General features: G+C 34.5%; 6 protein-coding genes across 6 annotated transcripts; 2 read left to right on the forward strand and 4 right to left on the reverse strand.

Moving 5' to 3' along the window:
• Positions 1 to 3,805: 3,805 nt before the first annotated feature.
• Positions 3,806 to 4,502, reverse strand: LOC118262127 (histidine-rich glycoprotein-like). The gene is made up of 2 exons (XM_035573273.2): positions 4,062 to 4,502; positions 3,806 to 3,976 (listed from the first exon to the last, which is right to left on the reverse strand). Exons 1-2 carry the CDS (start codon positions 4,485 to 4,487, stop codon positions 3,806 to 3,808), a joined length of 597 nt encoding a protein of 198 aa, XP_035429166.2. The 5' UTR covers positions 4,488 to 4,502.
• Positions 4,503 to 7,247: 2,745 nt separating this feature from the next.
• Positions 7,248 to 8,092, reverse strand: LOC118261765 (uncharacterized histidine-rich protein DDB_G0274557-like). Its single transcript, XM_035572716.2, has 4 exons — positions 7,924 to 8,092; positions 7,649 to 7,770; positions 7,397 to 7,563; positions 7,248 to 7,317 (listed from the first exon to the last, which is right to left on the reverse strand). The coding sequence occupies exons 1-4, from the start codon at positions 8,072 to 8,074 to the stop codon at positions 7,248 to 7,250; spliced, it is 510 nt and encodes a 169-aa protein (XP_035428609.2). The 5' UTR covers positions 8,075 to 8,092.
• Positions 8,093 to 10,354: 2,262 nt separating this feature from the next.
• LOC118262129 (uncharacterized histidine-rich protein DDB_G0274557-like) lies at positions 10,355 to 11,340 on the reverse strand. Its single transcript, XM_035573275.2, has 4 exons — positions 11,163 to 11,340; positions 10,888 to 11,009; positions 10,636 to 10,802; positions 10,355 to 10,552 (listed from the first exon to the last, which is right to left on the reverse strand). The coding sequence occupies exons 1-4, from the start codon at positions 11,311 to 11,313 to the stop codon at positions 10,483 to 10,485; spliced, it is 510 nt and encodes a 169-aa protein (XP_035429168.2). The 5' UTR covers positions 11,314 to 11,340; the 3' UTR covers positions 10,355 to 10,482.
• Positions 11,341 to 13,199: 1,859 nt separating this feature from the next.
• Positions 13,200 to 14,685, reverse strand: LOC118262128 (adult-specific cuticular protein ACP-20-like). The gene is made up of 4 exons (XM_035573274.2): positions 14,519 to 14,685; positions 13,933 to 14,133; positions 13,586 to 13,752; positions 13,200 to 13,377 (listed from the first exon to the last, which is right to left on the reverse strand). The coding sequence occupies exons 1-4, from the start codon at positions 14,594 to 14,596 to the stop codon at positions 13,314 to 13,316; spliced, it is 510 nt and encodes a 169-aa protein (XP_035429167.2). The 5' UTR covers positions 14,597 to 14,685; the 3' UTR covers positions 13,200 to 13,313.
• Positions 14,686 to 15,930: 1,245 nt separating this feature from the next.
• LOC118261767 (histidine-rich glycoprotein-like) lies at positions 15,931 to 17,672 on the forward strand. Its single transcript, XM_035572718.1, has 4 exons — positions 15,931 to 15,942; positions 16,382 to 16,816; positions 17,209 to 17,375; positions 17,612 to 17,672. The coding sequence occupies exons 1-4, from the start codon at positions 15,931 to 15,933 to the stop codon at positions 17,670 to 17,672; spliced, it is 675 nt and encodes a 224-aa protein (XP_035428611.1).
• Positions 17,673 to 20,887: 3,215 nt separating this feature from the next.
• LOC118262126 (histidine-rich protein PFHRP-II-like) lies at positions 20,888 to 23,177 on the forward strand. The gene is made up of 4 exons (XM_035573272.2): positions 20,888 to 21,033; positions 21,124 to 21,912; positions 22,081 to 22,247; positions 22,989 to 23,177. Exons 1-4 carry the CDS (start codon positions 20,968 to 20,970, stop codon positions 23,056 to 23,058), a joined length of 1,092 nt encoding a protein of 363 aa, XP_035429165.2. The 5' UTR covers positions 20,888 to 20,967; the 3' UTR covers positions 23,059 to 23,177.
• Positions 23,178 to 23,512: the final 335 nt, after the last annotated feature.

Genomic DNA, 23,512 nt, shown 5'->3' on the forward strand with positions numbered 1-23,512 from the left:
AGTTTCATGAGTGTTGCCAGCCTTAGAAGATCGGGTATTTAGTGATTATGGATGGGGTGGAGAAAGCATACGCTATTGACTTATATATACAGACTTATCTATTGTATTGAATTGTTAAATCTATAATTGAAAGCTTATTTAAACATTTTGATTACAGTCACGGCCCTAGTTGTTCTTTATACAATTAAAAACAAACCTAAATACTACATTACGAAACACAAAAAAAAAGTTAAATAACTGCAATTAAATATCAACGTTGATATTTATTTAGCACTCATTTCACTTTCAAGGTCATACAACCAAACGTAAACACAAAAGCAATCTTTCAGGTGCTTGTTTTAACTAAATTGAATTGAAAATAATTAAAAGTTTTTATATAAAATCAGTATAATTTTATCATTATTAACAGCTCCTGACAGTACTTCTGAATTGAACCTGCTCTCCATAAGGAGGGTTTCCATAATCCTGAGCTCGGTACTTGAAAAGCGTGGGTTAGATTTTCTATTTGAAAAACAGATTTTGAATAGTGATCTCTAACTTTTTAAATAATACAGTAAGCTGTTCACGATAACAAATCACACGTATGATAAAAATACCAGGTACCTACTGTTAAGCACTGAAGTTTTAATTTAGCTGTCGTACCATTTCAACATCAGATCCCTAATGATAATCACAATCCATCTAAGTGTGATGTTCTCATCAATACAAATATATCACGCCCAAACACATGGTGTCTGTCAGAAGACTCACCAAACTTAGAGATATTTTGTAAACAAAAGTTTATTGCATGCAACTAAAATGTGAACAGTTCAGAATAAAAGGCTATTAATATTATACAACCCTAATGAGTCATTGCTGCAGATCATTGGGAATTCCCTCAACTGTCTTTCAGCTCCATCATCAAATTAGGCTTTAAGAGGTAGTACTTTAAAATCTATACATATAATAAAATCGTAGAAAAGTGCTGTCTGTACATTGAAAATAAAAATAAAAAAAATAGCAGGGGTTATTGTTATGTCGATGTCGAACCCAAAAATGTAATTAACTTTTTTTTTGTCTGTTTGTCTGTTTGTCTGTTTGTCTGTTTGTCTGTTTGTCTGTTTGTCTGTTCGTCTGTGCGCGCTAATCTCAGAAACGGCTGATCCGAGTTGGATGCGGTTTTCACGAATATATTGTGGGATGCTTAAATTTACATTTAGTGTTTGTTTCATTTCAATCGGTTCATAAATAAAAAAGTTATGTCAAATTAAAGAATCACGTCGAACATTCTATGCTTATACCATTAATCTCCGCAACTATTTGACGGATTTGGTTGAAATTTGGTACAGATATAGTTTAGAACCTTAGAAAGGACATAGATATATTTTTATTTCAAAAATCAAAAAATAAAATAAAAATAAAATAAAAATAAAATAAAAATAAAAATAAAAATAAAAATAAAAATAAAAATAAAAAAAAAAATAAAAATAAAATAAAAATAAAATAAAAATAAAATAAAATAAAAATAAAATAAAATAAAATAAAAATAAAATTAAAAATAAAAATAAAAATAAAAATAAAATAAAAATAAAAATAAAATAAAATATAAAATAAAATAAAAATAAAATAAAAATAAAATAAAAATAAAAATAAAATAAAAATAAAATAAAAATAAAATAAAAATAAAATAAAAATAAAATAAAAATAAAATAAAAAAAAAAAAATAAAATAAAAATAAAATAAAAATAAAATAAAAATAAAATAAAAATAAAATAAAAATAAAATAAAAATAAAATAAAAATAAAATAAAAATAAAATAAAAATAAAATAAAAATAAAATAAAAATAAAAATAAAATAAAATAAAAATAAAATAAAAATAAAATAAAAATAAAATAAAAATAAAAATAAAAATAAAAATAAAATAAAAATAAAATAAAAATAAAAATAAAATAAAAATAAAATAAAAATAAAATAAAAATAAAATAAAAATAAAATAAAAATAAAAAAAATAAAATAATAAAAAATAAATTTATTCCGGACATACAGCGCCATCTATTGTTCAATTTCGTACTTATAGTACGGAATTGAACAATGTCGGGCTGTTCCTATACTCCGTAGATAGATGACGTTGATCGCGCAATGGTGTAATTACAATTGTTCAGTTCATGTTATTGTTTTAATTTATTGGAAATTTGTTTTTACAAAATAGTAAAAAGCAATGAAAAATATAACATAATACAACTTTTAGTACAAAGAAAACGCTCTAACGGAGTATAGATAATTCTATGTCGATCGTTACACGACTTCGGTTCATGTTATTGTTTTAATTCATCGAAAAAAGTTAACAAATAGTAAAAAGGTATGAAAAAAATTATATCAATATAATTAAACTTTTAGTACAAAGAAAATGCCCGAACGGAGTATAAATAAATAATCCAAGTTGTCTTTATCCTCGATAGATGGCGTTGGGATCGAAATAGATTGCGCTATGGTTTTGTTACAATTATTTGGTTGGGTATCGGCCGAGCGCTTCGGTACTATTGTAGAAAATGTGTATTATCAGTCGTATGATTATTTGTCTGTAGTGGTCCTGCTGTTTCGTATATTCTTAATTGGTTTCGTTGTATTTGTCAATTAATAAGTTTATTTGTTGGGTTTTCCTGGTTTTCTGGTTTAACTTTTTAACGTAGGTTTAGTTTGATATCGATTATTAGTAGTTACTGTAGTTAGTTTTTTTAATAAAATTGTAAGTCTAATTTATAAATTAATTAGATTAGATTTAAGTCGTTTCTTTTAAATTATTTAGTTTAAGCTTGGTTATTATATCATAAAGGATAGGTTCTAATATAATTTCTTTTTTAATTGTTATAAATTCGTAATTCGTAGCTTTCTTTAGTTTTAAGTTAGTTTAAGTCCGTTTTTAAACTATTTTTTCAATGCCCTAAGTGAGTATACATCTATTAAAATCAAACGCAGAGCTCATTATGTTGATTTTACCACATCCACATCTTATTTTTGAAGAGATCCCGCGAGATCGGGAACTCATCATCATCATCATCAGCCTATAGCTATGGGAACTATGTGGTTAAAACCAAAAATTTGCCGGAAGTCACTATTCCACGCGAACGAAGTCGCGGGCAAAAGCTAGTACCTAATAAAATCTTATCTAACTAATAACAAATAGGAAAGTTTGAGTTTATGTGTGTTTGTTATCGTTATGTGGTTGAGGGAGTAAATTATGGTGTGGAATAACCTATAGGCTACTTTTTATCCCACCGGAACGAAGACGAAGACGCTGGCAGAAGCTAGTAATTCATAATCACACTAGTCATTCTTAAATGAATGTATTAATATTGATCAGGGGCAGAGACCATAGTATTTCTATAGTTAGCATGTCTACTAGCACCCTTAGTTTATAATAATATAACTTTTTACTTCATTGCACAATATTATAGTTGTGGATTATTATGGGATTGTCCTTGGGAGCACTTTCATAGTGCGTAAAGGGAGAAAATAAATAAATAGAAAATAGTACATTTTTAGTGGTATTACTGTAATTCTAAATAAATAAGTTATGTACAAATCAACACATGCATTGTTCAATAAATAACAATCCTCAAAACAGTTGGTTAAAAAGTATCAACAATTTTCAACGTTTCTCTCAGATTGAACAGGATCAGTGGTGGTGGTGGTGTTCGGGAACGATGTGGATAGCGTGACCTTCGTAATGCACGTTGGCGTTGAATCTGTAAAGAAATTGAAACCAATAATTGTTTGAATATCAAATCAACAACGGTGTTAAATAACTTTTAGGACTTTTGATATTTACCCAGCCTTCTTGTCAGAGTGGTACTTCACGATCCTGACAGAGCCATCAGGCTGGTGCAGACTGTACACGCCCTTCACGACATCACCATCACGAGCCTCATGCTGGGACTTCTTGTCACCGGTGTGAGGGTCCACGACCTTGTACGCGAACTCGTATTTGGGATGAGCCTATAAGAAATTATTAATTTCATTACAGATTTCATTTACACACAAAATAATTAGAAACAAAATGACTTCAATAATATATCCTTACGTAGTACTCGACGTGTTTCTCAGTGGCCTTTCCGTGGTACTGCTTGAGGCTCTGAGAAGAGGAGGCGTGACCATGGTGTTCCTCATGGTGGTGCTCTCCGTGATGTTGTTCCTCATGGTGTTGTTCCTCGTGGTGGTGGTCATCATGGTGGATCTGCTCGTATTGGTGGCCATCATGGTGGTACTGCTCATGGTGATGTCCATCATAATGATGCTGGTCATGATGTTCCTCGTGATGGTGGCTGTCTTGTTGTTGTTCCTGCTGGTGTCCCTCATGGTGGTACTGTTCTTCATGGTGCTCCTCGTGGTGAATGGGGTGCTTAATCTCCTGAGTGTGGTGCAGTACGATGCTCTGTGAAGAGATGGCGTGACCGTGACCGTGGTGTTGGTCGTGACCGTGACCGTCTTGTGGCCGCGCGGCGACCATCGCAACAACAGCGGCGAGGAGGAAGAACTGTGAAAAAATTAAACGGATTAAAATAGGTATTTACGTAATATTTTTTCTTTTATTTAATTTATTTTATTTTATTTTTTATCGATTTGTGTAATAGTCTAGTCATAATAAATGATTTACTTTTTTCAATAAAAAAAAAAACATACATACCTTGTACATTTTGCAGGTTTGTATGTTTACTTTCGAAGTACTAAACTGTGACTGATAATTTCTCAGTACATAATTTTTCTTTTTATATGAACAATTCAACACATTAAAGGGACTGGCTTAACCAGTTTTCTGCTTATTAAGCCATTTTTTGGTAAAATGTGTTACCCTTGAGCGAGAATGTATTATTACTTTATTACCGAAAATAAACGTGTATTCAAAAGGAGAGAAGTACCTAGTTCATCATTTTTTAAATAAATTATAACAAAATCTATTGAGAACATATCTAACCTAACAACAATCTGATACATGGTAAATATAATATATTCTTTAAAAGCTTAACAAATATATCAGCTAAATTTAGTCAACCCATGGACTACCATGGGTTTTTTCGGCTTTTGGCTCACCACCTATTACATTGGACTTTAAAAAACAATTGGTTTAAAGTTGGTGTCCATTGTACAGTGGCATTACGTGCCGTAATGTAAACCTGTACCTACCCCTTCGGGGATAAAAGGCGTGACGTTGCTTGGTAAAATTTTTTTTTTCAATGATTGATCACTTATAACTCTGTGGTAGTCACATTTGGATGCGCCGCTTTCACGACATCCTTTTGCTTTATTCTAAGCTAACATAATATTCTCCTAACCTATTAGAGGACAGAACTAACAGGACGTAACAAAGCTACTAGCACTCTTTTTTATGGCATGGGCGATAAACGAGCTGATAGATCACCTGATGGTAAGCAATCGGTGTCGCTGCGCCTATGGGCATTATTGCATGGCATAGCAATACCAGAAGAGTTTTAAGTATTGAATTGTTAAATCTATAATTGATAACTTATTTACACATATTGAATATAGTCATGGCCCTTGGTGTTTATTATAAAATTAAAAACAAAAACGAAATACCACATTACTCAATACAAAAAAAAGTTAAATAACTGCAATTCAAGTACCTACAACTTTGAATTTAACGCTCATTTTACTTTCAAGGTCACACAATTAAACGTGAACACAAAAGCAATCTTTCAGGCACTACAGGTTTTGACTAAGTTGAATTGAAAATAATCATTAGTTTGTCTATATAAATTCAGTATTATTTTTTCATTATTAACAGCCCGTGACAATTTACTACTGAACTGGACCTCTTCTTCATAAGGAGGGTTTCCATAATCCTGAGCTCGGTACTTGATAAGAGTAGGTTGGGTTTTTTTAATTGAAAATCGGATTTTAAACGGTGATCTCAATGTCTTTAAAACGTTAAGTGTCCAATGATTTCTATTGTCCGATCTATGTTAGATAATAATATGTGATCCCTTAGGTGGATCTTACAACACCATGGAAGAGTAGAAAATATAACAAATGTATTTTACATCGTGGTTTTATTCTATTTGGTTCCTGTTTCTGATGTTATATGTGTTATGTTATATGTTCCACCGTGTCCTCCAGGCGGTCTTCGCAGTGATGACACCCGGGCGTTTCCTCCCGCCCAATCACAAACAGGATTCTACCGAAACTCCTGTGTCCGGTAAGCACCTGCGTCAGGCGGTAGGTGAGGACGCCATGGCGCCTGTCTAGCAACTCCTCAAACAGGTGACTTACCTCTGCAATGACAGCGAGCCCAGCCCTCGGTTGCGACAGTCGTTGCTGCACTACACACATTGTTTGTACACGTGGTGGTGCAGATGAATAATACTTTGCGGCGCTCGTACGCCAAAAACTATTGATTTTATGAAAAAGTTATCAATACATAAATTGTAGGAAATTTTTTCTAGTTTAATTTTGTAGATAAATATTTTTTCGTAAAATGCGTCGGAACTGAGATATTAATAAAAAACCGTTTTAAGGCGCCATTTTTCCAATATGGCGGCACGAGCGGCGGGTGTACGAGGTGGCAAAGATGAAATTCGAAAAGAGCATACCCAAATCTATAAATTTACCAATTTTCAAAACTCCCGGAAAACATTCCAGGTAACCCCCTTTTTATCTACCAAATGACTGGATTATATTGTCAAATTAGGCTTTCATTTAAAGATAGTGCTTTAAAATACCTAACATAATATTATCTAGTTAGATGTTATAAATAGGAAATATTGAGTTTGTGTGTGTTTGTCATCATCATGTCGCTGAAGGGATCAGAATGAAATTTGGAATAGGGATAGATTTTGGTCAGCAATAATACACAGGCTACTTTTAACCCACAAGAACGAGGGCAAAACCGCTGGCAGAATTCATAATCGCACTAGTCAACCTTACATTAATGTATTAATAGTGGTTAGGGGTAGAGACCATAGTGTTACCATGTCTCCCATGGCCATCCACACCCATTGCTATAATATATTTTTTTACCTCATTGCATAATCGTTTTGGATCAATCTCGGATTGTCCTTGGGAGTACTTACAAAGTGCATACAGGAAGAAAAAATTGAAATAGAAAAAAAAATAGTTTTAGTGGTATTATTGTAATTTTAAATAAATAAGTTATGTACAAATCAACACATGCATTGTTCAATAATTAACAATCCTCAAAAAGTTGGTTAAAAAGTATCAACAATTTTCAATGTTTCTCTAAGATTGAACAGGATCAGTGGTGGTGGTGGTGTTCGGGAACGATGTGGATAGCGTGACCTTCGTAATGCACGTTGGCGTTGAATCTGTAAAGAAATTGAAACCAATAATAGTTTGAAAATCAAAAACGATGGTAGATAACTTCTTAGGACTTTAGATATTTACCCAGCCTTCTTGTCAGAGTGGTACTTCACGATCCTGACAGAGCCATCAGGCTGGTGCAGACTGTACACGCCCTTCACGACGTCACCATCACGAGACTCATGCTGGGACTTCTTGTCACCGGTGTGAGGGTCCACAACCTTGTACGCGAACTCGTATTTGGGATGAGCCTATAAGAAATTATTAATTTCAATACAGATTTCATTTACACACAATATAATTAGAAACAAAATGACTTCAATAAGATATTCTTACGTAGTACTCGACGTGTTTCTCAGTGGCCTTTCCGTGGTATTGCTTGATGCTCTGAGCAGAGGAGGCGTGACCATGGTGTTCCTCATGGTGGTGCTCTCCGTGATGTTGTTCCTCATGGTGTTGTTCCTCGTGGTGGTGGCCATCATGGTGGAGCTGCTCGTAGTGGTGGCCATCATGGTGGTACTGCTCATGGTGATGTCCATCATAATGATGCTGGTCATGATGTTCCTCGTGATGGTGGTTGTCTTGTTGTTGTTCCTGCTGGTGTCCCTCATGGTGGTACTGTTCTTCATGGTGCTCCTCGTGGTGAATGGGGTGTTTAATCTCCTGAGTGTGGTGCAGTACGATGCTCTGTGAAGAGATGGCGTGACCGTGACCGTGGTGTTGGTCGTGACCGTGACCGTCTTGTGGCCGCGCGGCGACCATCGCAACAACAGCGGCGAGGAGGAAGAACTGTGAAAAAATTAAACGGATTGAAATATTTACGTACTTTAATTGGAATTATTTTATTTTAATTTTTATCGATATGTGTAATAGACTCGTCTCAATATAGTGAAATTTTGCAGTAAAATAAAGATTTACTTTTCTCAATTAAAAAAAAACATACCTTGTACATTTTGATGGTTTGTATGTTTACTTTTGAAGTACTAAACTGTGACTGATAATTTCTCAGTACATATTTTTCCTTTTTATATGAACAATTCAACACATTAAAGGGACTGGCTAAACCAGTTTGCCATTTTTTGGTAAAATGCGTTACCCTTGAGCGAGAATGTATTATTACTTCGTTACCGAAAATAAACGTGTACGGTAGTTAAAAGGAGAGAAGTAGTACTTGATTTATTAAATAAATTATAACAAAATCTTATCATATTATTAGGGGGTTCTCTTTTGCAGAAGCAATGCAGTGATAGCGTAATTACCGTCTCCTATTTTGTACAAAAAGGCTTCATTGCTTCAAATAGAAGGTAATCGCAGATATATTAATTTGTTCCATGATTTACCACTTATAACTCTGTGGTAGTCCACATTTGGATGTGTCGCTTCCGTGACATGCTTACGCTTTATTCTATGCTAACCTATTCTCAACATATTGGAGGATAGAACTAAATATGATAATAGTATTAGGTACCTACAAGTATTTAAATATTTTTTAATTTCTTTTTTTTATTAAATATTTAAAAATGTTAGCTGATAGATCACTTGATGGTAAGCAATCGGTGTCGCCGCGCCTATGGGCATTATTGCATTGCATCGCAATACCAGAAGAGTTTCTAGTATGTTGCCGGCCTTTGAAGATTAGGTGTTTAATGACTATGGACGTGGTTTAGAATAATCATTTTAGACTTATCTATTGTACTAAATTGTTAAATCTATAATTAATAACTTGTTTAAATATATAGAGTACACTCACGGCCCTAATTGTTCTTTATAAAATCAATAAAAACAAAAACTAAATACCACATTACTAAATACAAAAAAAAAAGTTAAATAACCGCAATTAAACATTAACGTTGATATTTAACACTCATTTCACTTTCAAGGTCACACAACCAAACGTAAATCTTTAAAAATCTTTCAGGCGCTCGTTTTGACTAAATTTAATTGAAAATAATCATAAGTTTCTGTATAAATTCAGTATAATTTTATCTTTATTAACAGCCCGTGACAATTTACTACTGAACTGGACCTCTTCTTCATAAGGAGGGTTTCCATAATCCTCAGCTCGGTACTTGATAAGAGTAGGTTGGGTTTTTTGAATTGAAAATCGGATTTTAAACGGTGATCTCAATCTCTTTAAAACGTTAAGTATGTAATAATATAATAATATGTAATCCCTTAGGCGGATCTTACAACACCAACGTATGTAGAGTAGAATATGTAACAAATCTATGCTATGTGGCGGGTTTTGATCAATTTGTCAACATATTTTTTGTACTAAAATTCCATATGGTGTATTTATATAGAAAAAATCTAAATATAAACAAAATAATACGAAGAAAAAATAACTAAATAGAAAAAAGACACTGATAGGTTAAAAGTGCCACAAACCCCAGACACAGTTTACTTAATACGGTAAGCTGTTCACTAAAACAAATCACACGTATGATAAAAATACGAAGTACCTACTACTAAGCACTGAAGACTTCTCTTAGATAACGTACCATTCAACATCAGACCTCTAATGGTAATCACAATTAATCTTACAGTGAAGTACTCATCAATACAAATTCTTCAATCCTAAAGAGTCATTTCTGTAAAGCTTTAGTTACTTCAGCTGCCTTTCGGCTCCATCTCTGAATTAGGCTTTCATTAAAAGGTAGTGCTTTATAATACCTAATTAAATCTTACCTAACTAATATTATAAATTGAAAAATTTGAGTTTGTGTGTGTTTGTCATCGTCTGATCGCTGAAGGGATCGGGATGAAATTTGGAACAAGGGTAGATTATGGTCTGAAATAACCTACTTCTATTCCCACAGGAACGCGGGAAAAGCCGCTGGCAGAAGTTAGTGATTCATAATTGCACTGTATTAATATTGACCAGGAACACAGACCATGGCTTCTATAATTACCATATGTACCAGAGCTACCTACACCCATTGCTATAATACTTTTGGGTCAATCTCAGATTGTCAATTTTTTTGGAATTGGATTTTTTTTGGGAGAAGAAATTTAAATAGAAAAAATAAATGTTTAGTGGTATTATTGTAATTTTAAATAAATAAATTATTTACAAATCAACACATGCATTGTTCAATAAATAACAATCCTCAAAACAGTTGGTTAAAAAGTATCAACAATTTTCAATGTTTCTCTAAGATTGAACAGGATTAGTGATGGTGGTGGTGCTCGGGAACGATGTGGATAGCGTGACCTTCGTAATGCACGTTGGCGTTGAATCTGTTAACAAATAGAAAACAAATAATAATTATTTGAAAATCAAAAACGATGGTAGCTAACTTCTTAGGACTTTTGATATTTACCCAGCCTTCTTGTCAGAGTGGTACTTCACGATCCTGACCGAGCCATCGGGCTGGTGCAGACTGTACACGCCCTTCACGACGTCACCATCACGAGACTCATGCTGGGACTTCTTGTCACCGGTGTGAGGGTCTACAACCTTGTACGCGAATTCGTATTTGGGATGAGCCTACAAGAAATTATAAATATCATAACAGATTTCATTTAGACACAAAATAATTAGAAACAAAATGACTTCAATAAGATATTCTTACGTAGTACTCGACGTGTTTCTCAGTGGCCTTTCCGTGGTACTGCTTGAGGCTCTGAGAAGAGGAGGCGTGACCATGGTGTTCCTCATGATGGTGCTCTCCGTGATGTTGTTCCTCATGGTGTTGTTCCTCGTGGTGGTGGTCATCACGGTGGAGCTGCTCGTAGTGGTGGCCATCATGGTGATACTGCTCATGATGATGTCCATCATAATGATGCTGGTCATGATGTTCCTCGTGATGGTGGTTGTCTTGTTGTTGTTCCTGCTGGTGTCCCTCATGGTGGTACTGTTCTTCATGGTGCTCCTCGTGGTGAATGGGGTGTTTAATCTCCTGAGTGTGGTGAAGTACGATGCTCTGTGAAGAGATGGCGTGACCGTGACCGTGGTGTTGGTCGTGACCGTGACCGTCTTGTGGCCGCGCAGCGGCCATCGCTACAACAGCGGTGAGGAGGAAGATCTGAAACGTTTTGCAATAGAAAGTTTAGGTAATATATAATAATATATGTTTTACCAAATAATATAATTGAACTTGTTCTGTGTTGGTATCATATATTAAGAAAATCTAGTTAATTAAGTATCGGAGATGTTCTATTAAAAAAAAAAAAAGGTTATTTTACTTTTCCTATCAAAAACAATACCTTATACATTTTGATGGTTTGTATGTTTACTTTTGAAGTACTGAACTGTGACTGATAATTTCTCAGTACATAATTTTTCTTTTTATATCCAAAATTTGACATGTTTAAAAGGACTGACGGAACCAGTTTGCAGAATACTATGCCATTTTTTGGTAAAATGTAACCTTGAGCGAGAACGTAAAATTATTTCGTTACCGAAAGTAAATGGGTGCTTAAAGAAAGTGGTTTATGGAGCAAAATGCACTGCGACAATTTTTATCGAAGGCTACAAAAACTACACACGCATTCATAATTTTACTAACCGCTCACTTACGTCTTTCGTTGTTTTGTTGATTTATATAAAGTATTGTTATGTAAAATTTTCTAAGTCAAAGTCAAAGTTGTCATATTGAATGTCATCAGAGCCAACTGCTGTAGCTTTACCAATGTTGGGCGTAGCTAAGATCAAAACACTTCGAAACTGAACATTTCTCAAATCATGGACTCTTCTGAGGTTTCTTTAAACGTATAATTTAATTTTACATCGCAGCATGAACTATAATGTAACACGTATTAATAGCTACGAAACATTTAGACAATATACTCATCAGTATGTGTCTCTTTTCATCATCATTATCAACAGCCTGTAAGTGGCCACAGTGTACTGACCAAAGGCCTTTTCTTACACAGAGAAGATTTGAGCATTAATCACCACGCCTGCTTAATGTGGGTTGGCGATTTGAAACTTATAATCAGAAATTATAAGCCCAGGTTTCCTCACAATGTTTTCTTTCACCGTTAGTCAGTGATGTCTAAATAATCTTAGAACGTATATAACTCGGAAAAAATCACATTGGTACTTTGCCGTTGGTAGGTTTCGAACCCTCCGGGCCACCACGACTCTATTCGATCACGTCTTTTAATCTTAATTAAATTGACCTAATAGACAGATGAGCTGAGCTGAGCTTCGATCCCTAGTTCGCCTTTAAAGTTTGAAATTTATCCTTGTGTAAATAGAAAAGAAATATTGCCTACCAGCAATAAATGAATAATATAATTATAGCCAATTACGAGTATTGTGTCACATCGGACATTTAACATTTTCGGCATAATTATCATTTAGCTAAAAATAAGTCTCCGTAAGCACTAAAAATAAATACGAATGAAAACATTTTCAAGAGACCTTGGTACCGATTGACTGTAAAAATAACGGTTGAATTACTGCGGAATCCGTGACCTACACATTATTCAATGCAGAAATGATATAATAATTATTAGATTTATGTTATCTAATTTAAACTGGGTTATTTTTTGCGTCAAATACGAGAACTTTAGTAAATAAAACTGAATACATTTTTCCTTGTCATAAATATGATAATCAACAATAGTTCACTAAAAAAGTTTAGTATTATCCAATCAAAATATTTAAGTGGTTTGTCAATTGTGATGTCAAGAACATCATAATTTTATTATTCATTAAGATCATTTTGTCTGTTTTTAACATGGAATGGTGTAAGAACAATATGTGTGTATAAATGATGATTTACACTTTTTATTATTTATCTTTATGTGCATCTTATACGTTTAAAGTTTTAATAATATAGTAGTGTTGTAGTTTGGAAAGTAACTTCTACTTGGCATTAGGGACAGTTTTTGTAAAAATAGGGAAAAGGGCTTTTAGGTAAATAAAATTAACATATTTAAAGAATTGAAACGTGTAATATAAAAAAATATAAATTCAGCAACAATTAAACATTAGATCACAGTTTGGTATGAGAAAAGTAAAGATAGTATATCACAGCTCTGGCTTAAATTAGTAGTGGTCCTTGTGATGGGGCACGATGTGATGGGTGCTGTGCTTCACATCAGCGTGGAAACTGGGGAAGAAAGCAAATAGAATTAGTAATTAGTAATTAAATAATTATTGAAATTCCTCCTAGTGTTGTAAATGCTCATAGGCTACAGAAACCGTTAATCATCAAATTGCTCGTAAACTTTTGATCAATAAATTGATAAGTTACAGTTTGAAAATATGTAAGATCTGTAGTTAAATGAACTTTTAGATAGATAATATTTTTTTCTTACCCAGAGTGCTTGTCACCGTGGTATTCAACGTGTCTGACGGAGCCATCGGGCTGGTGCAGAGCGTAGTAACCCTTGACGACATCACCATCACGGTGCTCATGCTGGGACTTGATGTCTCCGGTGTGGGGGTCCTCTACCTTGTATCCGAACTCGTATTTGGGGTACGCCTAAAATATTAGAAGTATTATATTTAACGAAAAGGGAAAAAATTGGGTCGCTATGGATCTCAAATAGCAAGATCACATTTTTGTATTAATTAATATCCTTCAATTCTCGGGTACTTTAAGGGTTTACAAGGATTGCTGGTTACTTTATAACAGTTTAGATTACATAGTAGTTAAACTTACATGGTAGTCAACGTATCCATGACCACCATCGTGTCCATGACCATGGCCATGTCCACCATGACCGCCGTGACCGCCGTCATGTCCGGCGACATGGACGACCTCTGCGGGACCATCGTGACGGTGGATGAACTGGGAGGAGAAACCATGACCATGGCCGTACACCGCTTCTAGGGAAGCTACGATAGCTACGACACAGAAGACCTGAAATGGAACAGTAATTGAGAAATTAGCAGTTACAAATTTTATTTATAAAACTAGCTTATACATATAAATTCATTTAAAACTTTCATGGGAAATAAGGGTGTTGTCAGGATTTTTTTTAATTGGTCTCCATGGGAAAGGGTTTGCAAAGGATAACATGAATTTTGATGCCATTACATTGTTCTATGCAATAATTTACAAGAACTTAGGGAAAACCAAAAGATTTTATGTAGTTAGGGTTCGCTGTATAAGGGATGTTTCGGGAGCAGGACAATTAATGAGTAGTTGTTGACCAAAGGTACTAGATAAAAAAATTCACTGAACAGTTCCACACATACACATAACACTTCACTTATAAACACTAAGGGTTGAAATAAACATTTACCTTGGAGAACATTTTGGGTAAATAGATTTTATTAGCTGTTGTGCTAATGATAGGAAAATCAATAGTTGACTGATGCATAATGAGCAAATTCAACGTCTTTTATATCAATAACAAAGCTAGTCAAGGTGATATAGATTTCTCTCTAAGCTATGGGCAAGCAGTACAAATTATTCACGAACTTCAGTAAGTATGCGTTTGCAATGAATTTCGTAAAAGCGTTTGTTCGGTATGACTACGTACACCTTGCAGAGTGACATTGCACAGTTTGCTATAAGTGAATTGTGTAATTTTCTCTGTATATTGACACAAATAATAATGGAACAAAAAGTGGCCTAAGTGATAATCAGTTGCAGTAGTATGGTTAATGAAAAAACTGATAGACTATTAATGAAGTCGAATGTTGCTGCAAACGGCGTCGTTTTTGTACGCAAACGCAACGCGTGCGTGGATAAGTGCAGCTTTCATAACACGTGCGAGTGTAAATGTTATTTTGTATAGTTAAGGTTTTATTTTAAGCTCTATAGTAGTTACGTGTTCATACCATAAGTATGAACCCTGTTTAATATTTAAGGATGATACCAGTATATGTATGAAACATATAAGAAATTGTATCCAAGGTTTCTAATTTAATGGTGCATACATAATTATTTATCTTGAGCACTTGTAACTGAAGTCTCAAATTTCCTAGTACATAAACTCACAGATACAATTACATTTGTGATTAAATAACTTATTAGATAAGCTTTGCCAACAATTAGGAATTCAATGTCAGTACTATTTATTCTTTTGTAAACATTAACAATTGGTTTTTATGACATTTTCAAGTCGTTGAATAGGTTAATTTATTTATTGATTAATTTTATATATTTGACAAATTCATTGGTTGAGTAGTTGAAAGTGTCATTGCCACGCAAATGACAAATTGGGTTTAATTTCCGAGGATGACTAAGTATGACCTGAATTATTGGTTAAGTATCAGTAACATCATGGCATATAATCTCAGAATCGTGCTTGATTCAATTTCCCTAAAACATAAGATTTTAATATCCAGCTAAACCTATTCTCCCCTTTCTTATACAATAAGTCATATAATGTCTGATTACAAAATGCTCTTAAAATATTAAGATAATAAAATTAAGGTTCAGACTGGTGTTACCGTAATGAAGGTTACATTTATCATGTTTACTTTCATATTTACTTTCGATGACAGATTGGGTACTTTAAGCTGAAGAAATTAAAGCTTGCGTAAAGATTCACGAACTCAGATTACATGTGTGTGAACCAGATTTTCAGTGCGTACCTTTATTTAACCGAAACTTGTTTTACTTTTGATTATTTTTGAGTATAAAACCAAAAGTTTTTTTGGGATACAGCATCATACTTGTACCAGCTTTCGAAGGAACAGCAGCAAGATGTTCGCTAAGGTATTTTTATATCATAATTCTCAAAGATATAGGTGCATGAAGAGCTTATGTATTAAGTAATAATAAATAATGCGAACAATAATTTGTGAGAGTTTGTAAAAAAATATTTGGTATCGTTGTACCCAGTCTAGAATTTGTATCCAAACGTTAGTATCATGAAACCGCAATAAATTACCCTAATGGCAATATTATACAATAGGAAAATCTAGAACTCATTCACGTCTAGACTACTTCCTAGTCTAAATACTAATGTAGCTAAGCGCCGTTTAGTTTTATATGTTGTAGGAAATAATGGTAATTGAATTTTTGGATTCATTCATTACTATATCAGTACCAATTTGATACTGGACCACTTTATATATAAATACTAATCATTCAATAACTAACATTATCTAAATGCTATAGAAAAGTGATTAATTTAAGAACTTTATTATTCCAGATAATCGCAGCAATGATTCTGCTGGCAGCAGGTTACTGCCAAGACCACCATCATCACTCCATCTCCCTAAAAACAGTCATCAAGCATGAAACACCAAAGAAAGTAGAACATCATACCGAATATAAGGCTCCAGTACAAGCCCATGTAGTTCAGGCAGTTCATGCTGTTCCTCAGTACCAAGGACATGTGCAAGCTCAAGGTCAGATCCACCATCAAGTTCCTAAACATTACTTCGTCCCTGCCAAAGAACCTGCACCAGTTCATGAGGTCATTGCCGTTGAAGCTCCAGTCCACTACGTCCCAATTGTTCCTGTGCATCATGTGGTTCAACAGGCTCCTCATGTTGAAGTTTCTCATCACAAGGAAACTCAACACAAGGAATCCCACCACAAAGAATCCCACCATGGTCATCACAACTACCACGTTGACTACTACGTAAGTTGCATGTATTTTTTGTATTTAAAAGTATTTGATCTAGGGTTTCTTAAAATTTACCACAAATTTGTAACACAAATTCCACATCGGATATTGGATCCCATTTTACCAACACTTTATCTATTAAATTCTAATTTACATATTATTATTAATTTGAATACTAAAGAAGTTGCATTAAAGAAGGACCAAATTTAAAGTACGTTTAACCGACAAGCATGCATGAAAAAACTGATGACTGTTGATGAAGCGAAAGAGATATGGAAGAATCGTAGCAATTGTCGGTCCATTGATTCTGCCTGCCCCCATGGAAGACAGGCGTGATATGTATATAGAAAGTTGCAGGATGATAGAAATATATTTCTATTATGCTAATGTGTATTTAATTATTTCAGGCTCATCCCAAATACGAGTATGAGTACAAAGTGGAGGACCCTCACACCGGTGACAAGAAGTACCAACACGAGTATCGTGATGGTGATGTCGTGAAGGGCGAGTACAGTCTGCATGAAGCTGATGGCTCCATCAGAACTGTCAAGTATACCTCTGACAAGAAAACTGGGTAAGTTCAACTATTATTTCTTTTTTTGCTTTAATAAATTATGTAGTATCCGCCTTAAGACTGCTATTAGGGTTTTGATTTCCCATAAAATATTATTTAACTTAAGATTATCGTAATTATGGATTACATTGTCATTTGATAACCACTACCCATATGATAAAATGAAAATAATTCGTAATAATTCGTCGTATCAGCGACAGGTCTATGTCTTTTAACACGATATATTTACTTTTTAGTTTCAACGCTGAAGTTCTGCACAAGGGCAACTTCAAACATGACCACCATTACCATCATTAATTAGTTACCAATGTTTTAAAATAATATTTAATCAATAATTTAAGTTTGTTAAAATAAATAATTAAAAATAATGCGCTTATTTTATTTCATCTTAACACGAGACACTATTAAGAATAATGGCATCATAAAGACTAGAAATAAATAAAAATCTGTATGCATCAGTGACATAGATTACCGATAAGTAAGTAGAAGGAATCCGTATTAACTTACATCATGGAAAGTTAGCCGCATCGCTTGTTACATATATCCACATACGAAAGCATGTAAACTAGCAATAAGGAAGGTATTAAATACCGAAGTACCTACGACGAATGTCGATGTCATTTTGATTAGAAATCGAACACAGCATACTAAGGCACTTAAGAGGGTTTTATAGAAGAAGTACAATTTTATAACATGTTTTTGGGATTTCTTTACTTTTCCTAGGTATAAATTAAATATGAATACGTGTTAGTCAAGACATTATAAATCGCAAAACATTGAACAATATCTCTTTGAGGTTTTTTGAGTTAAGTGCAATTCATAATGATGATAAGGACAACAGGTCAACTCAATTAATTTAATATGTTTCACGATAGTTATTGTACAGGGAAAATGATAAACGTAAAACGTAATTACTATAATATTATAGAGATATACTTGTTACTCTAGTATTTCACTCGATATTATGAATGGTATCCCTTCTACGAACCAATTTCAACATATGAGTAACATGATCAAATCTTTACTACTGCAATAAAACTATATTACTCTATATGTATTAATTACTCTATATGATATAATAATAAAATTAAACATTAGAATAAAAAGAAACCAACGATCCGCATGACGGACATTGCGAAATAGAGGTACTTAAATGTGGTTCATGGTTACACAATGAAGACTTCTATGCGTAAGTGGTTAGTTCACCTGATTTTACTAAGAAAAAAGTACGGCAATGACACAGTTGAGGTCACTTTCCATTGTCATGAGGGACGAGCTTGATATAAAAAGCTACAGAGCTGTTATTATAAAAACAGTTATTCAAACATGATTGACTGGTCACCGTGTCAGACTGTTTGTTGTGATTGATTAGACTTTGGTATTGAGTTGTTATTTAAGTAGCAATTTTAGTTATTCAATTTCAGTGTTGGCGCTGTGTCTGGGTCACTAACTGGCCTAATAAAAAGACTTACGAACTGTGGGTTGTAATGGCACGTGGTCTGTTACTGAATATAAAATATTAAAAAGTTTAGATTTAAACAGCTCGGATCAAAAACATATTACCATGTCTATGTCTTCAAATAATTAATTATAAATAAAATGAGTGATGAAATATACCTTTTTTTAAAAAAGGGAATCGCCTCATGGTTTTTATCAATTATTTTAAGTCGGGTTATGTACCTAAAACCTTAAACCTAAGTCTAAAAAAAAATCTCATCAAAATCGGTTCATCTAAACGCGAGATAATCGCGCACAAACATACATGCATACAGGTCAAACTGATAACTTCCTGTTGTTTTTGAAGTTGATTGAATAATAAATTGTATGATAGTTTTTCATTATGTAACTGACCCATGACGGAGGAAATGAATGTTTCCTTTTCATACCCATTCTCTAAGGAAATAAAAGGACTTCATAGTACAAAATACATTATTATCTTCACTATTTTCTAAGTCCCATTGTAGCCTACAACAGATAAAATTCCTTACATGCCATTGTGATACTCATTAACCAAGTATGCAGCCAAGACCCTAAGTGATCTCTGTCTCTATATGGTTCGAAATGAAAGGTTTTTTTTTCTAAATGTCCATTGGTCTTAGATAACTGTAACTTTGACTAGGTACCTACATATAACCGGATACCAAAACGTTTAGTTTGCGAATGGTTTCTAGGGCATGACCAGTCTGATCTAGTTTGCTCTAACATTGTTGTCTGTCTATCAATTCGTTGCATTTGTCATATCTCAGATGATTTTTTAGCTTCTTAAGACAGACGGCATTTGGCAGTCAATCATAAAATTTATGTAAGGGTAACTGTATTCTAAGTAAGGAGCAATAGTTGGAGAGGGGATTTTAGTAATTAAGAGACTGACACTCCCCCAGCCTGACCTGGGGCGGGATGTGTCAGTTGTTTGTTTTCTACTCACAGGAAAATATAGTTTGATGAAATAAATCATTAAATTATTGACGTTCCCATTCACTCGTTAAACAAAAGAAAGAAGTAAAGTTTTAACACATTTTATCTAGACTAGTCCAAATGCCTCGAAACACCCGTCAATAAAATGTTTCTATAATTGTAGTTCTCAATTTATTACGTAAATCATGTTTTATGCAAATATAGCCACTAAAAATATGACTGCACAGTTGGTGCGGTGGCTGGGCAACTGGCTGTCGCGCAACGGGTAGCGGGTTCGATTCCCGCACGGAGCAACTCTTTGTGTGATCCACAAATTGTTGTTTCGGGTCTGGGTGTCATGTGTACGTGAACTTGTATATTTGTAAACGCACCCACGACACAGGAGAAAATCCTAGTGTAGGGCAACGTTTTTAAAAAAATATATATAATTGTAATTAATAGCATTACACTAATAATAAAACACTTGGCAGACACTCTATAAGTTTGTTAAATCACTTTTTTCACACACGTGATAAATTAACCAGCTGCAAGTTCAATTTCATGGCCATACGTGTAATTGAATATTCATTTTAAACGCCCAGACTGGCCGAAACTGGTTGCAATTTATGCCATATTCAGTAAATCTTATATGCCTAAGTAAATCGTATAATACACTTGAAAATAATTATAGCAGGGTTTCTTTTGAAAATAATGGACGTTAATGAAGTTAATTTAACCAAAGCCATACGTAGCTACAATCGTGATTAGGTTTATATTAACTGCTTTAGGCCATAATTTTAACAGTGAAATCGGAAATCGTACTTTTAATCGAATTTCAAGAAGTATGTTGATAGTCAATTATGCAAAGGAACCAAGATACTATTCTAGAATACTAAAACGAAAAAGATTTCTCTCAGAAAATTAGAGTACCCAGTGGACCTACCTAATGAAGATATCTTTAAGACCTAGATCGTATTAGACCGTCTGTTTTAAAAACCGTGGTATGTAGTAATTAATAAAACAATAGGCAAAGGACAATAGTCAAGTGATCTAATTCCTTGGATTGACAACCTTCACATTGGTTACGTAAATTACGTCATAGATCCGTGCGCGCGCTGTGGGTTACAAACATGACGCCCCGAGCGGCAGCAAATTGATTCAATACTCTCTCGTAACGTCTCCGGTATATATTGAGCTAATGACTATGTTAATTCATCAGTTCCACCACGGAAGTCTTAGGAGAAAGAACAAAATGTTTGCTAAAGTGAGTGTGTGTGATATCATAATAATAAGAGTACACAATACAATACTTATTTGTTTTAGAAATTCAAATTAACGGTTTTTATTGTTTTAGGTGATAGTGCTTACCTTTGTTGCTGCGGTTTTGTGTGAGGAACATGGATACGCGCTACGGAATCGTCATGAACCTCCTAAGAGTTACAGGCAGTATTATGAACATGCTCCCATAAAAGTTCATGAGGAAGAAGGTTCCCAGGAGGTTCAGTACGCTGCTGCTGCTCCTGAAGCCAACGGACAAGAAGGACATGCCTATTCTTCTCAGAGCATTATCCGTCTCGCCGGTCAAGGAGAGTCCCAAGAGTCCCAAAATGACCATATTGCTCCCGTATACCAATATATGCAAGAAGAGGAAAAGACACGTCAAGAACCTCCTTTACGCTACGAGACTCCAGCTCAACATTATCAGTCCATTCAGTTTGATACCGCTCAAGAGCATCGTGAAGTTCCCGTAAAGGCTCAGGAACATTACGCTCACGGTCATGAAGGTTTGAGTTACTACCAAGGAGCTGACGCTCATGAAGGTTTGAGCTTCCACCATGGTGCTCAACTCCACACTGCTGTGCATCACTCTGCCCCAGTTAACCACGCTGCTGCAGTGCACCAAGCTGTCCCAGTGCACCATGCCGCCCCAGTGCACCATGCCGCCCCTGTGCACCATGCCTACCCTGTGCACCAGGCTGCCCCAGTGCACCACGCTGCTCCCGTTCATCATTCAGCTCCTGTTCACCATGCTGTCCCCGTTCACCACGCTATTCCGGCTCACCATGAAGTGCCCGCCCATCATGCAGTGCCTGCTCCCGATGCTCACGCTCACGATTTCCACGACGAGCCCATCGACTATTATGTAAGTACACAACATGATTGAATATAAAACACTTATTTCCGATTCAAAGTTTTATGGTGACTTTCCATTCATTTATTCCAAACACAAATTACACCGTTTAGACCACGGTAGTTGAGTAGACGCATTTAAATGGACCTGGTTAATACCGATTACTTTTTGTTATTCTAGGCGTACCCTAAATACCAGTACGAGTACAAAGTGGAGGACCCTCACACCGGAGACAACAAATTCCAGCATGAATTCCGTGATGGTGATGTTGTGAAGGGAGTGTACAGTCTTCAGGAAGCTGACGGATCCATCAGGACTGTTGAGTACAGCTCTGACAAACACACTGGGTAAGTTTAAAAGATTGAAAATATTGTCTAACTTCACTCATCACAATACATAGGCTCTTAGTTTTCCAAAGGGTTCAGTCCCAATTTCCTACTTTTGCCATTAATTTTGTAGAAGAATACGGAAACAAGATGGAAGGATATGCAACTCCAACAATACACTTTCGCTGAATTCTCTCTTAACAAGATAATACAGCATTGAAAGGTTTAACACTATCCAATTCAAAACCAATAACTTGTAATAGATATCTAGTAAGAACGATCTCGAGTCTAGACGTAGTTCATTTTTGACTACTTTATGCGCCGAGTCACGCACTGCCTTCGTATTGTTTAGCTTTCTATTTCGCATCATCACCTGAGGCCGTGTTATTACGTGTTAATGGAATTTTAGAGGCATCATTGTTCTTATGTAAGAAAAAAGGAAATTTAGTAAGGAAAGACAATACTATTTCATTTCCGCAAAAAACGGTAATTTTTAATTGATACTGACATGATAAAGTTTGTACTTAATGTGGCTCAATCAAAATGGATTTAGAGTAATTACATCTCCACATGATGACAATAAGCAGTCATTCCTGACTTTAACATCAAACCACCAATTAAATTACCACTATGAAGGCATCGTTATTCAACTTTAAACTTACATCTCCAAGTTTAGCATCTTCATTGTTATCAAAAATTCTCTCCCCACGGAGGTCCATTAGAGGACTTTTGGACTAAATACTATTTCGTTTTCTGTTACAGATTCAACGCTATCGTGAAGCACTCCGCCCCTGGCCACCAGGTCCAGATTGAAAGCCATCATCAGAACTAAGACAAGACTGATCACTTGTTCTGCTGTTTTTAGTTTTTATTGTTACTAGATGTGTACTTGCCTACTTATATTATTATTATTCTATTCATAATAAAGATTATTTAATGATTTGAAGTATATATCTGATGTTTGATTTCTATGAGGATTGAAATATTCAAACTGTTTGTTCCTATTTTCAAATATTATTTCAATATAACTGCTAAAGTTGCTATCATTAAAGTCACTCGATTAAGTTTTAACTACGATCAATAATTTATTAATCGACAGTTTGAAACACTGGAAAGTATAGAGGCTGACAAAGTAAAAAAATATAAACCTTATTTATTACGGCATTTCAAATCATTATGAAAAAATAATTTAAGAGCTCTCATTTGCTTAAAAAAACGTGATGTAGGCAATATTTTGCTATGGAAATACTCATGTTTTATTTGAATTCAACCACAAGAAATTGCGT

This window comes from Spodoptera frugiperda, chromosome 20, assembly GCF_023101765.2.
Source record: "Spodoptera frugiperda isolate SF20-4 chromosome 20, AGI-APGP_CSIRO_Sfru_2.0, whole genome shotgun sequence".
NCBI lineage: Eukaryota > Metazoa > Arthropoda > Insecta > Lepidoptera > Noctuidae > Spodoptera > Spodoptera frugiperda.

What these genes read in the sequence shown, in the direction of transcription:
- LOC118262127 (XM_035573273.2), bottom strand. Translation starts at nt 4,487, where the DNA reads ATGGTCGCCGCGCGGCCACAAGACGGTCACGGTCACGACCAACACCAC. An exon ending in AGAAACACGTCGAGTACTAC is followed by an intron (nt 3,977 to 4,061) that starts GTAAGGATATAT and finishes AATTTCTTATAG; the next exon opens with GCTCATCCCAAATACGAGTT.
- LOC118261765 (XM_035572716.2), bottom strand. Translation starts at nt 8,074, where the DNA reads ATGGTCGCCGCGCGGCCACAAGACGGTCACGGTCACGACCAACACCAC. An exon ending in CCATGAAGAACAGTACCACC is followed by an intron (nt 7,771 to 7,923) that starts ATGAGGGACACC and finishes ACCACGAGGAAC; the next exon opens with AACACCATGAGGAACAACAT. An exon ending in CACTCTGACAAGAAGGCTGG is followed by an intron (nt 7,318 to 7,396) that starts GTAAATATCTAA and finishes ATTTCTTTACAG; the next exon opens with ATTCAACGCCAACGTGCATT.
- LOC118262129 (XM_035573275.2), bottom strand. Translation starts at nt 11,313, where the DNA reads ATGGCCGCTGCGCGGCCACAAGACGGTCACGGTCACGACCAACACCAC. An exon ending in CCATGAAGAACAGTACCACC is followed by an intron (nt 11,010 to 11,162) that starts ATGAGGGACACC and finishes ACCACGAGGAAC; the next exon opens with AACACCATGAGGAACAACAT. An exon ending in AGAAACACGTCGAGTACTAC is followed by an intron (nt 10,803 to 10,887) that starts GTAAGAATATCT and finishes AATTTCTTGTAG; the next exon opens with GCTCATCCCAAATACGAATT.
- LOC118262128 (XM_035573274.2), bottom strand. Translation starts at nt 14,596, where the DNA reads ATGCATCAGTCAACTATTGATTTTCCTATCATTAGCACAACAGCTAAT. An exon ending in TACCCAAAATGTTCTCCAAG is followed by an intron (nt 14,134 to 14,518) that starts GTAAATGTTTAT and finishes GTTCCATTTCAG; the next exon opens with GTCTTCTGTGTCGTAGCTAT. An exon ending in ATGGATACGTTGACTACCAT is followed by an intron (nt 13,753 to 13,932) that starts GTAAGTTTAACT and finishes CTAATATTTTAG; the next exon opens with GCGTACCCCAAATACGAGTT.
- LOC118261767 (XM_035572718.1), top strand. An exon ending in ACTACCACGTTGACTACTAC is followed by an intron (nt 16,817 to 17,208) that starts GTAAGTTGCATG and finishes TAATTATTTCAG; the next exon opens with GCTCATCCCAAATACGAGTA. An exon ending in ACCTCTGACAAGAAAACTGG is followed by an intron (nt 17,376 to 17,611) that starts GTAAGTTCAACT and finishes TTTACTTTTTAG; the next exon opens with TTTCAACGCTGAAGTTCTGC.
- LOC118262126 (XM_035573272.2), top strand. Translation starts at nt 20,968, where the DNA reads ATGACTATGTTAATTCATCAGTTCCACCACGGAAGTCTTAGGAGAAAG. An exon ending in AGAACAAAATGTTTGCTAAA is followed by an intron (nt 21,034 to 21,123) that starts GTGAGTGTGTGT and finishes TTATTGTTTTAG; the next exon opens with GTGATAGTGCTTACCTTTGT. An exon ending in AGCTCTGACAAACACACTGG is followed by an intron (nt 22,248 to 22,988) that starts GTAAGTTTAAAA and finishes TTTCTGTTACAG; the next exon opens with ATTCAACGCTATCGTGAAGC.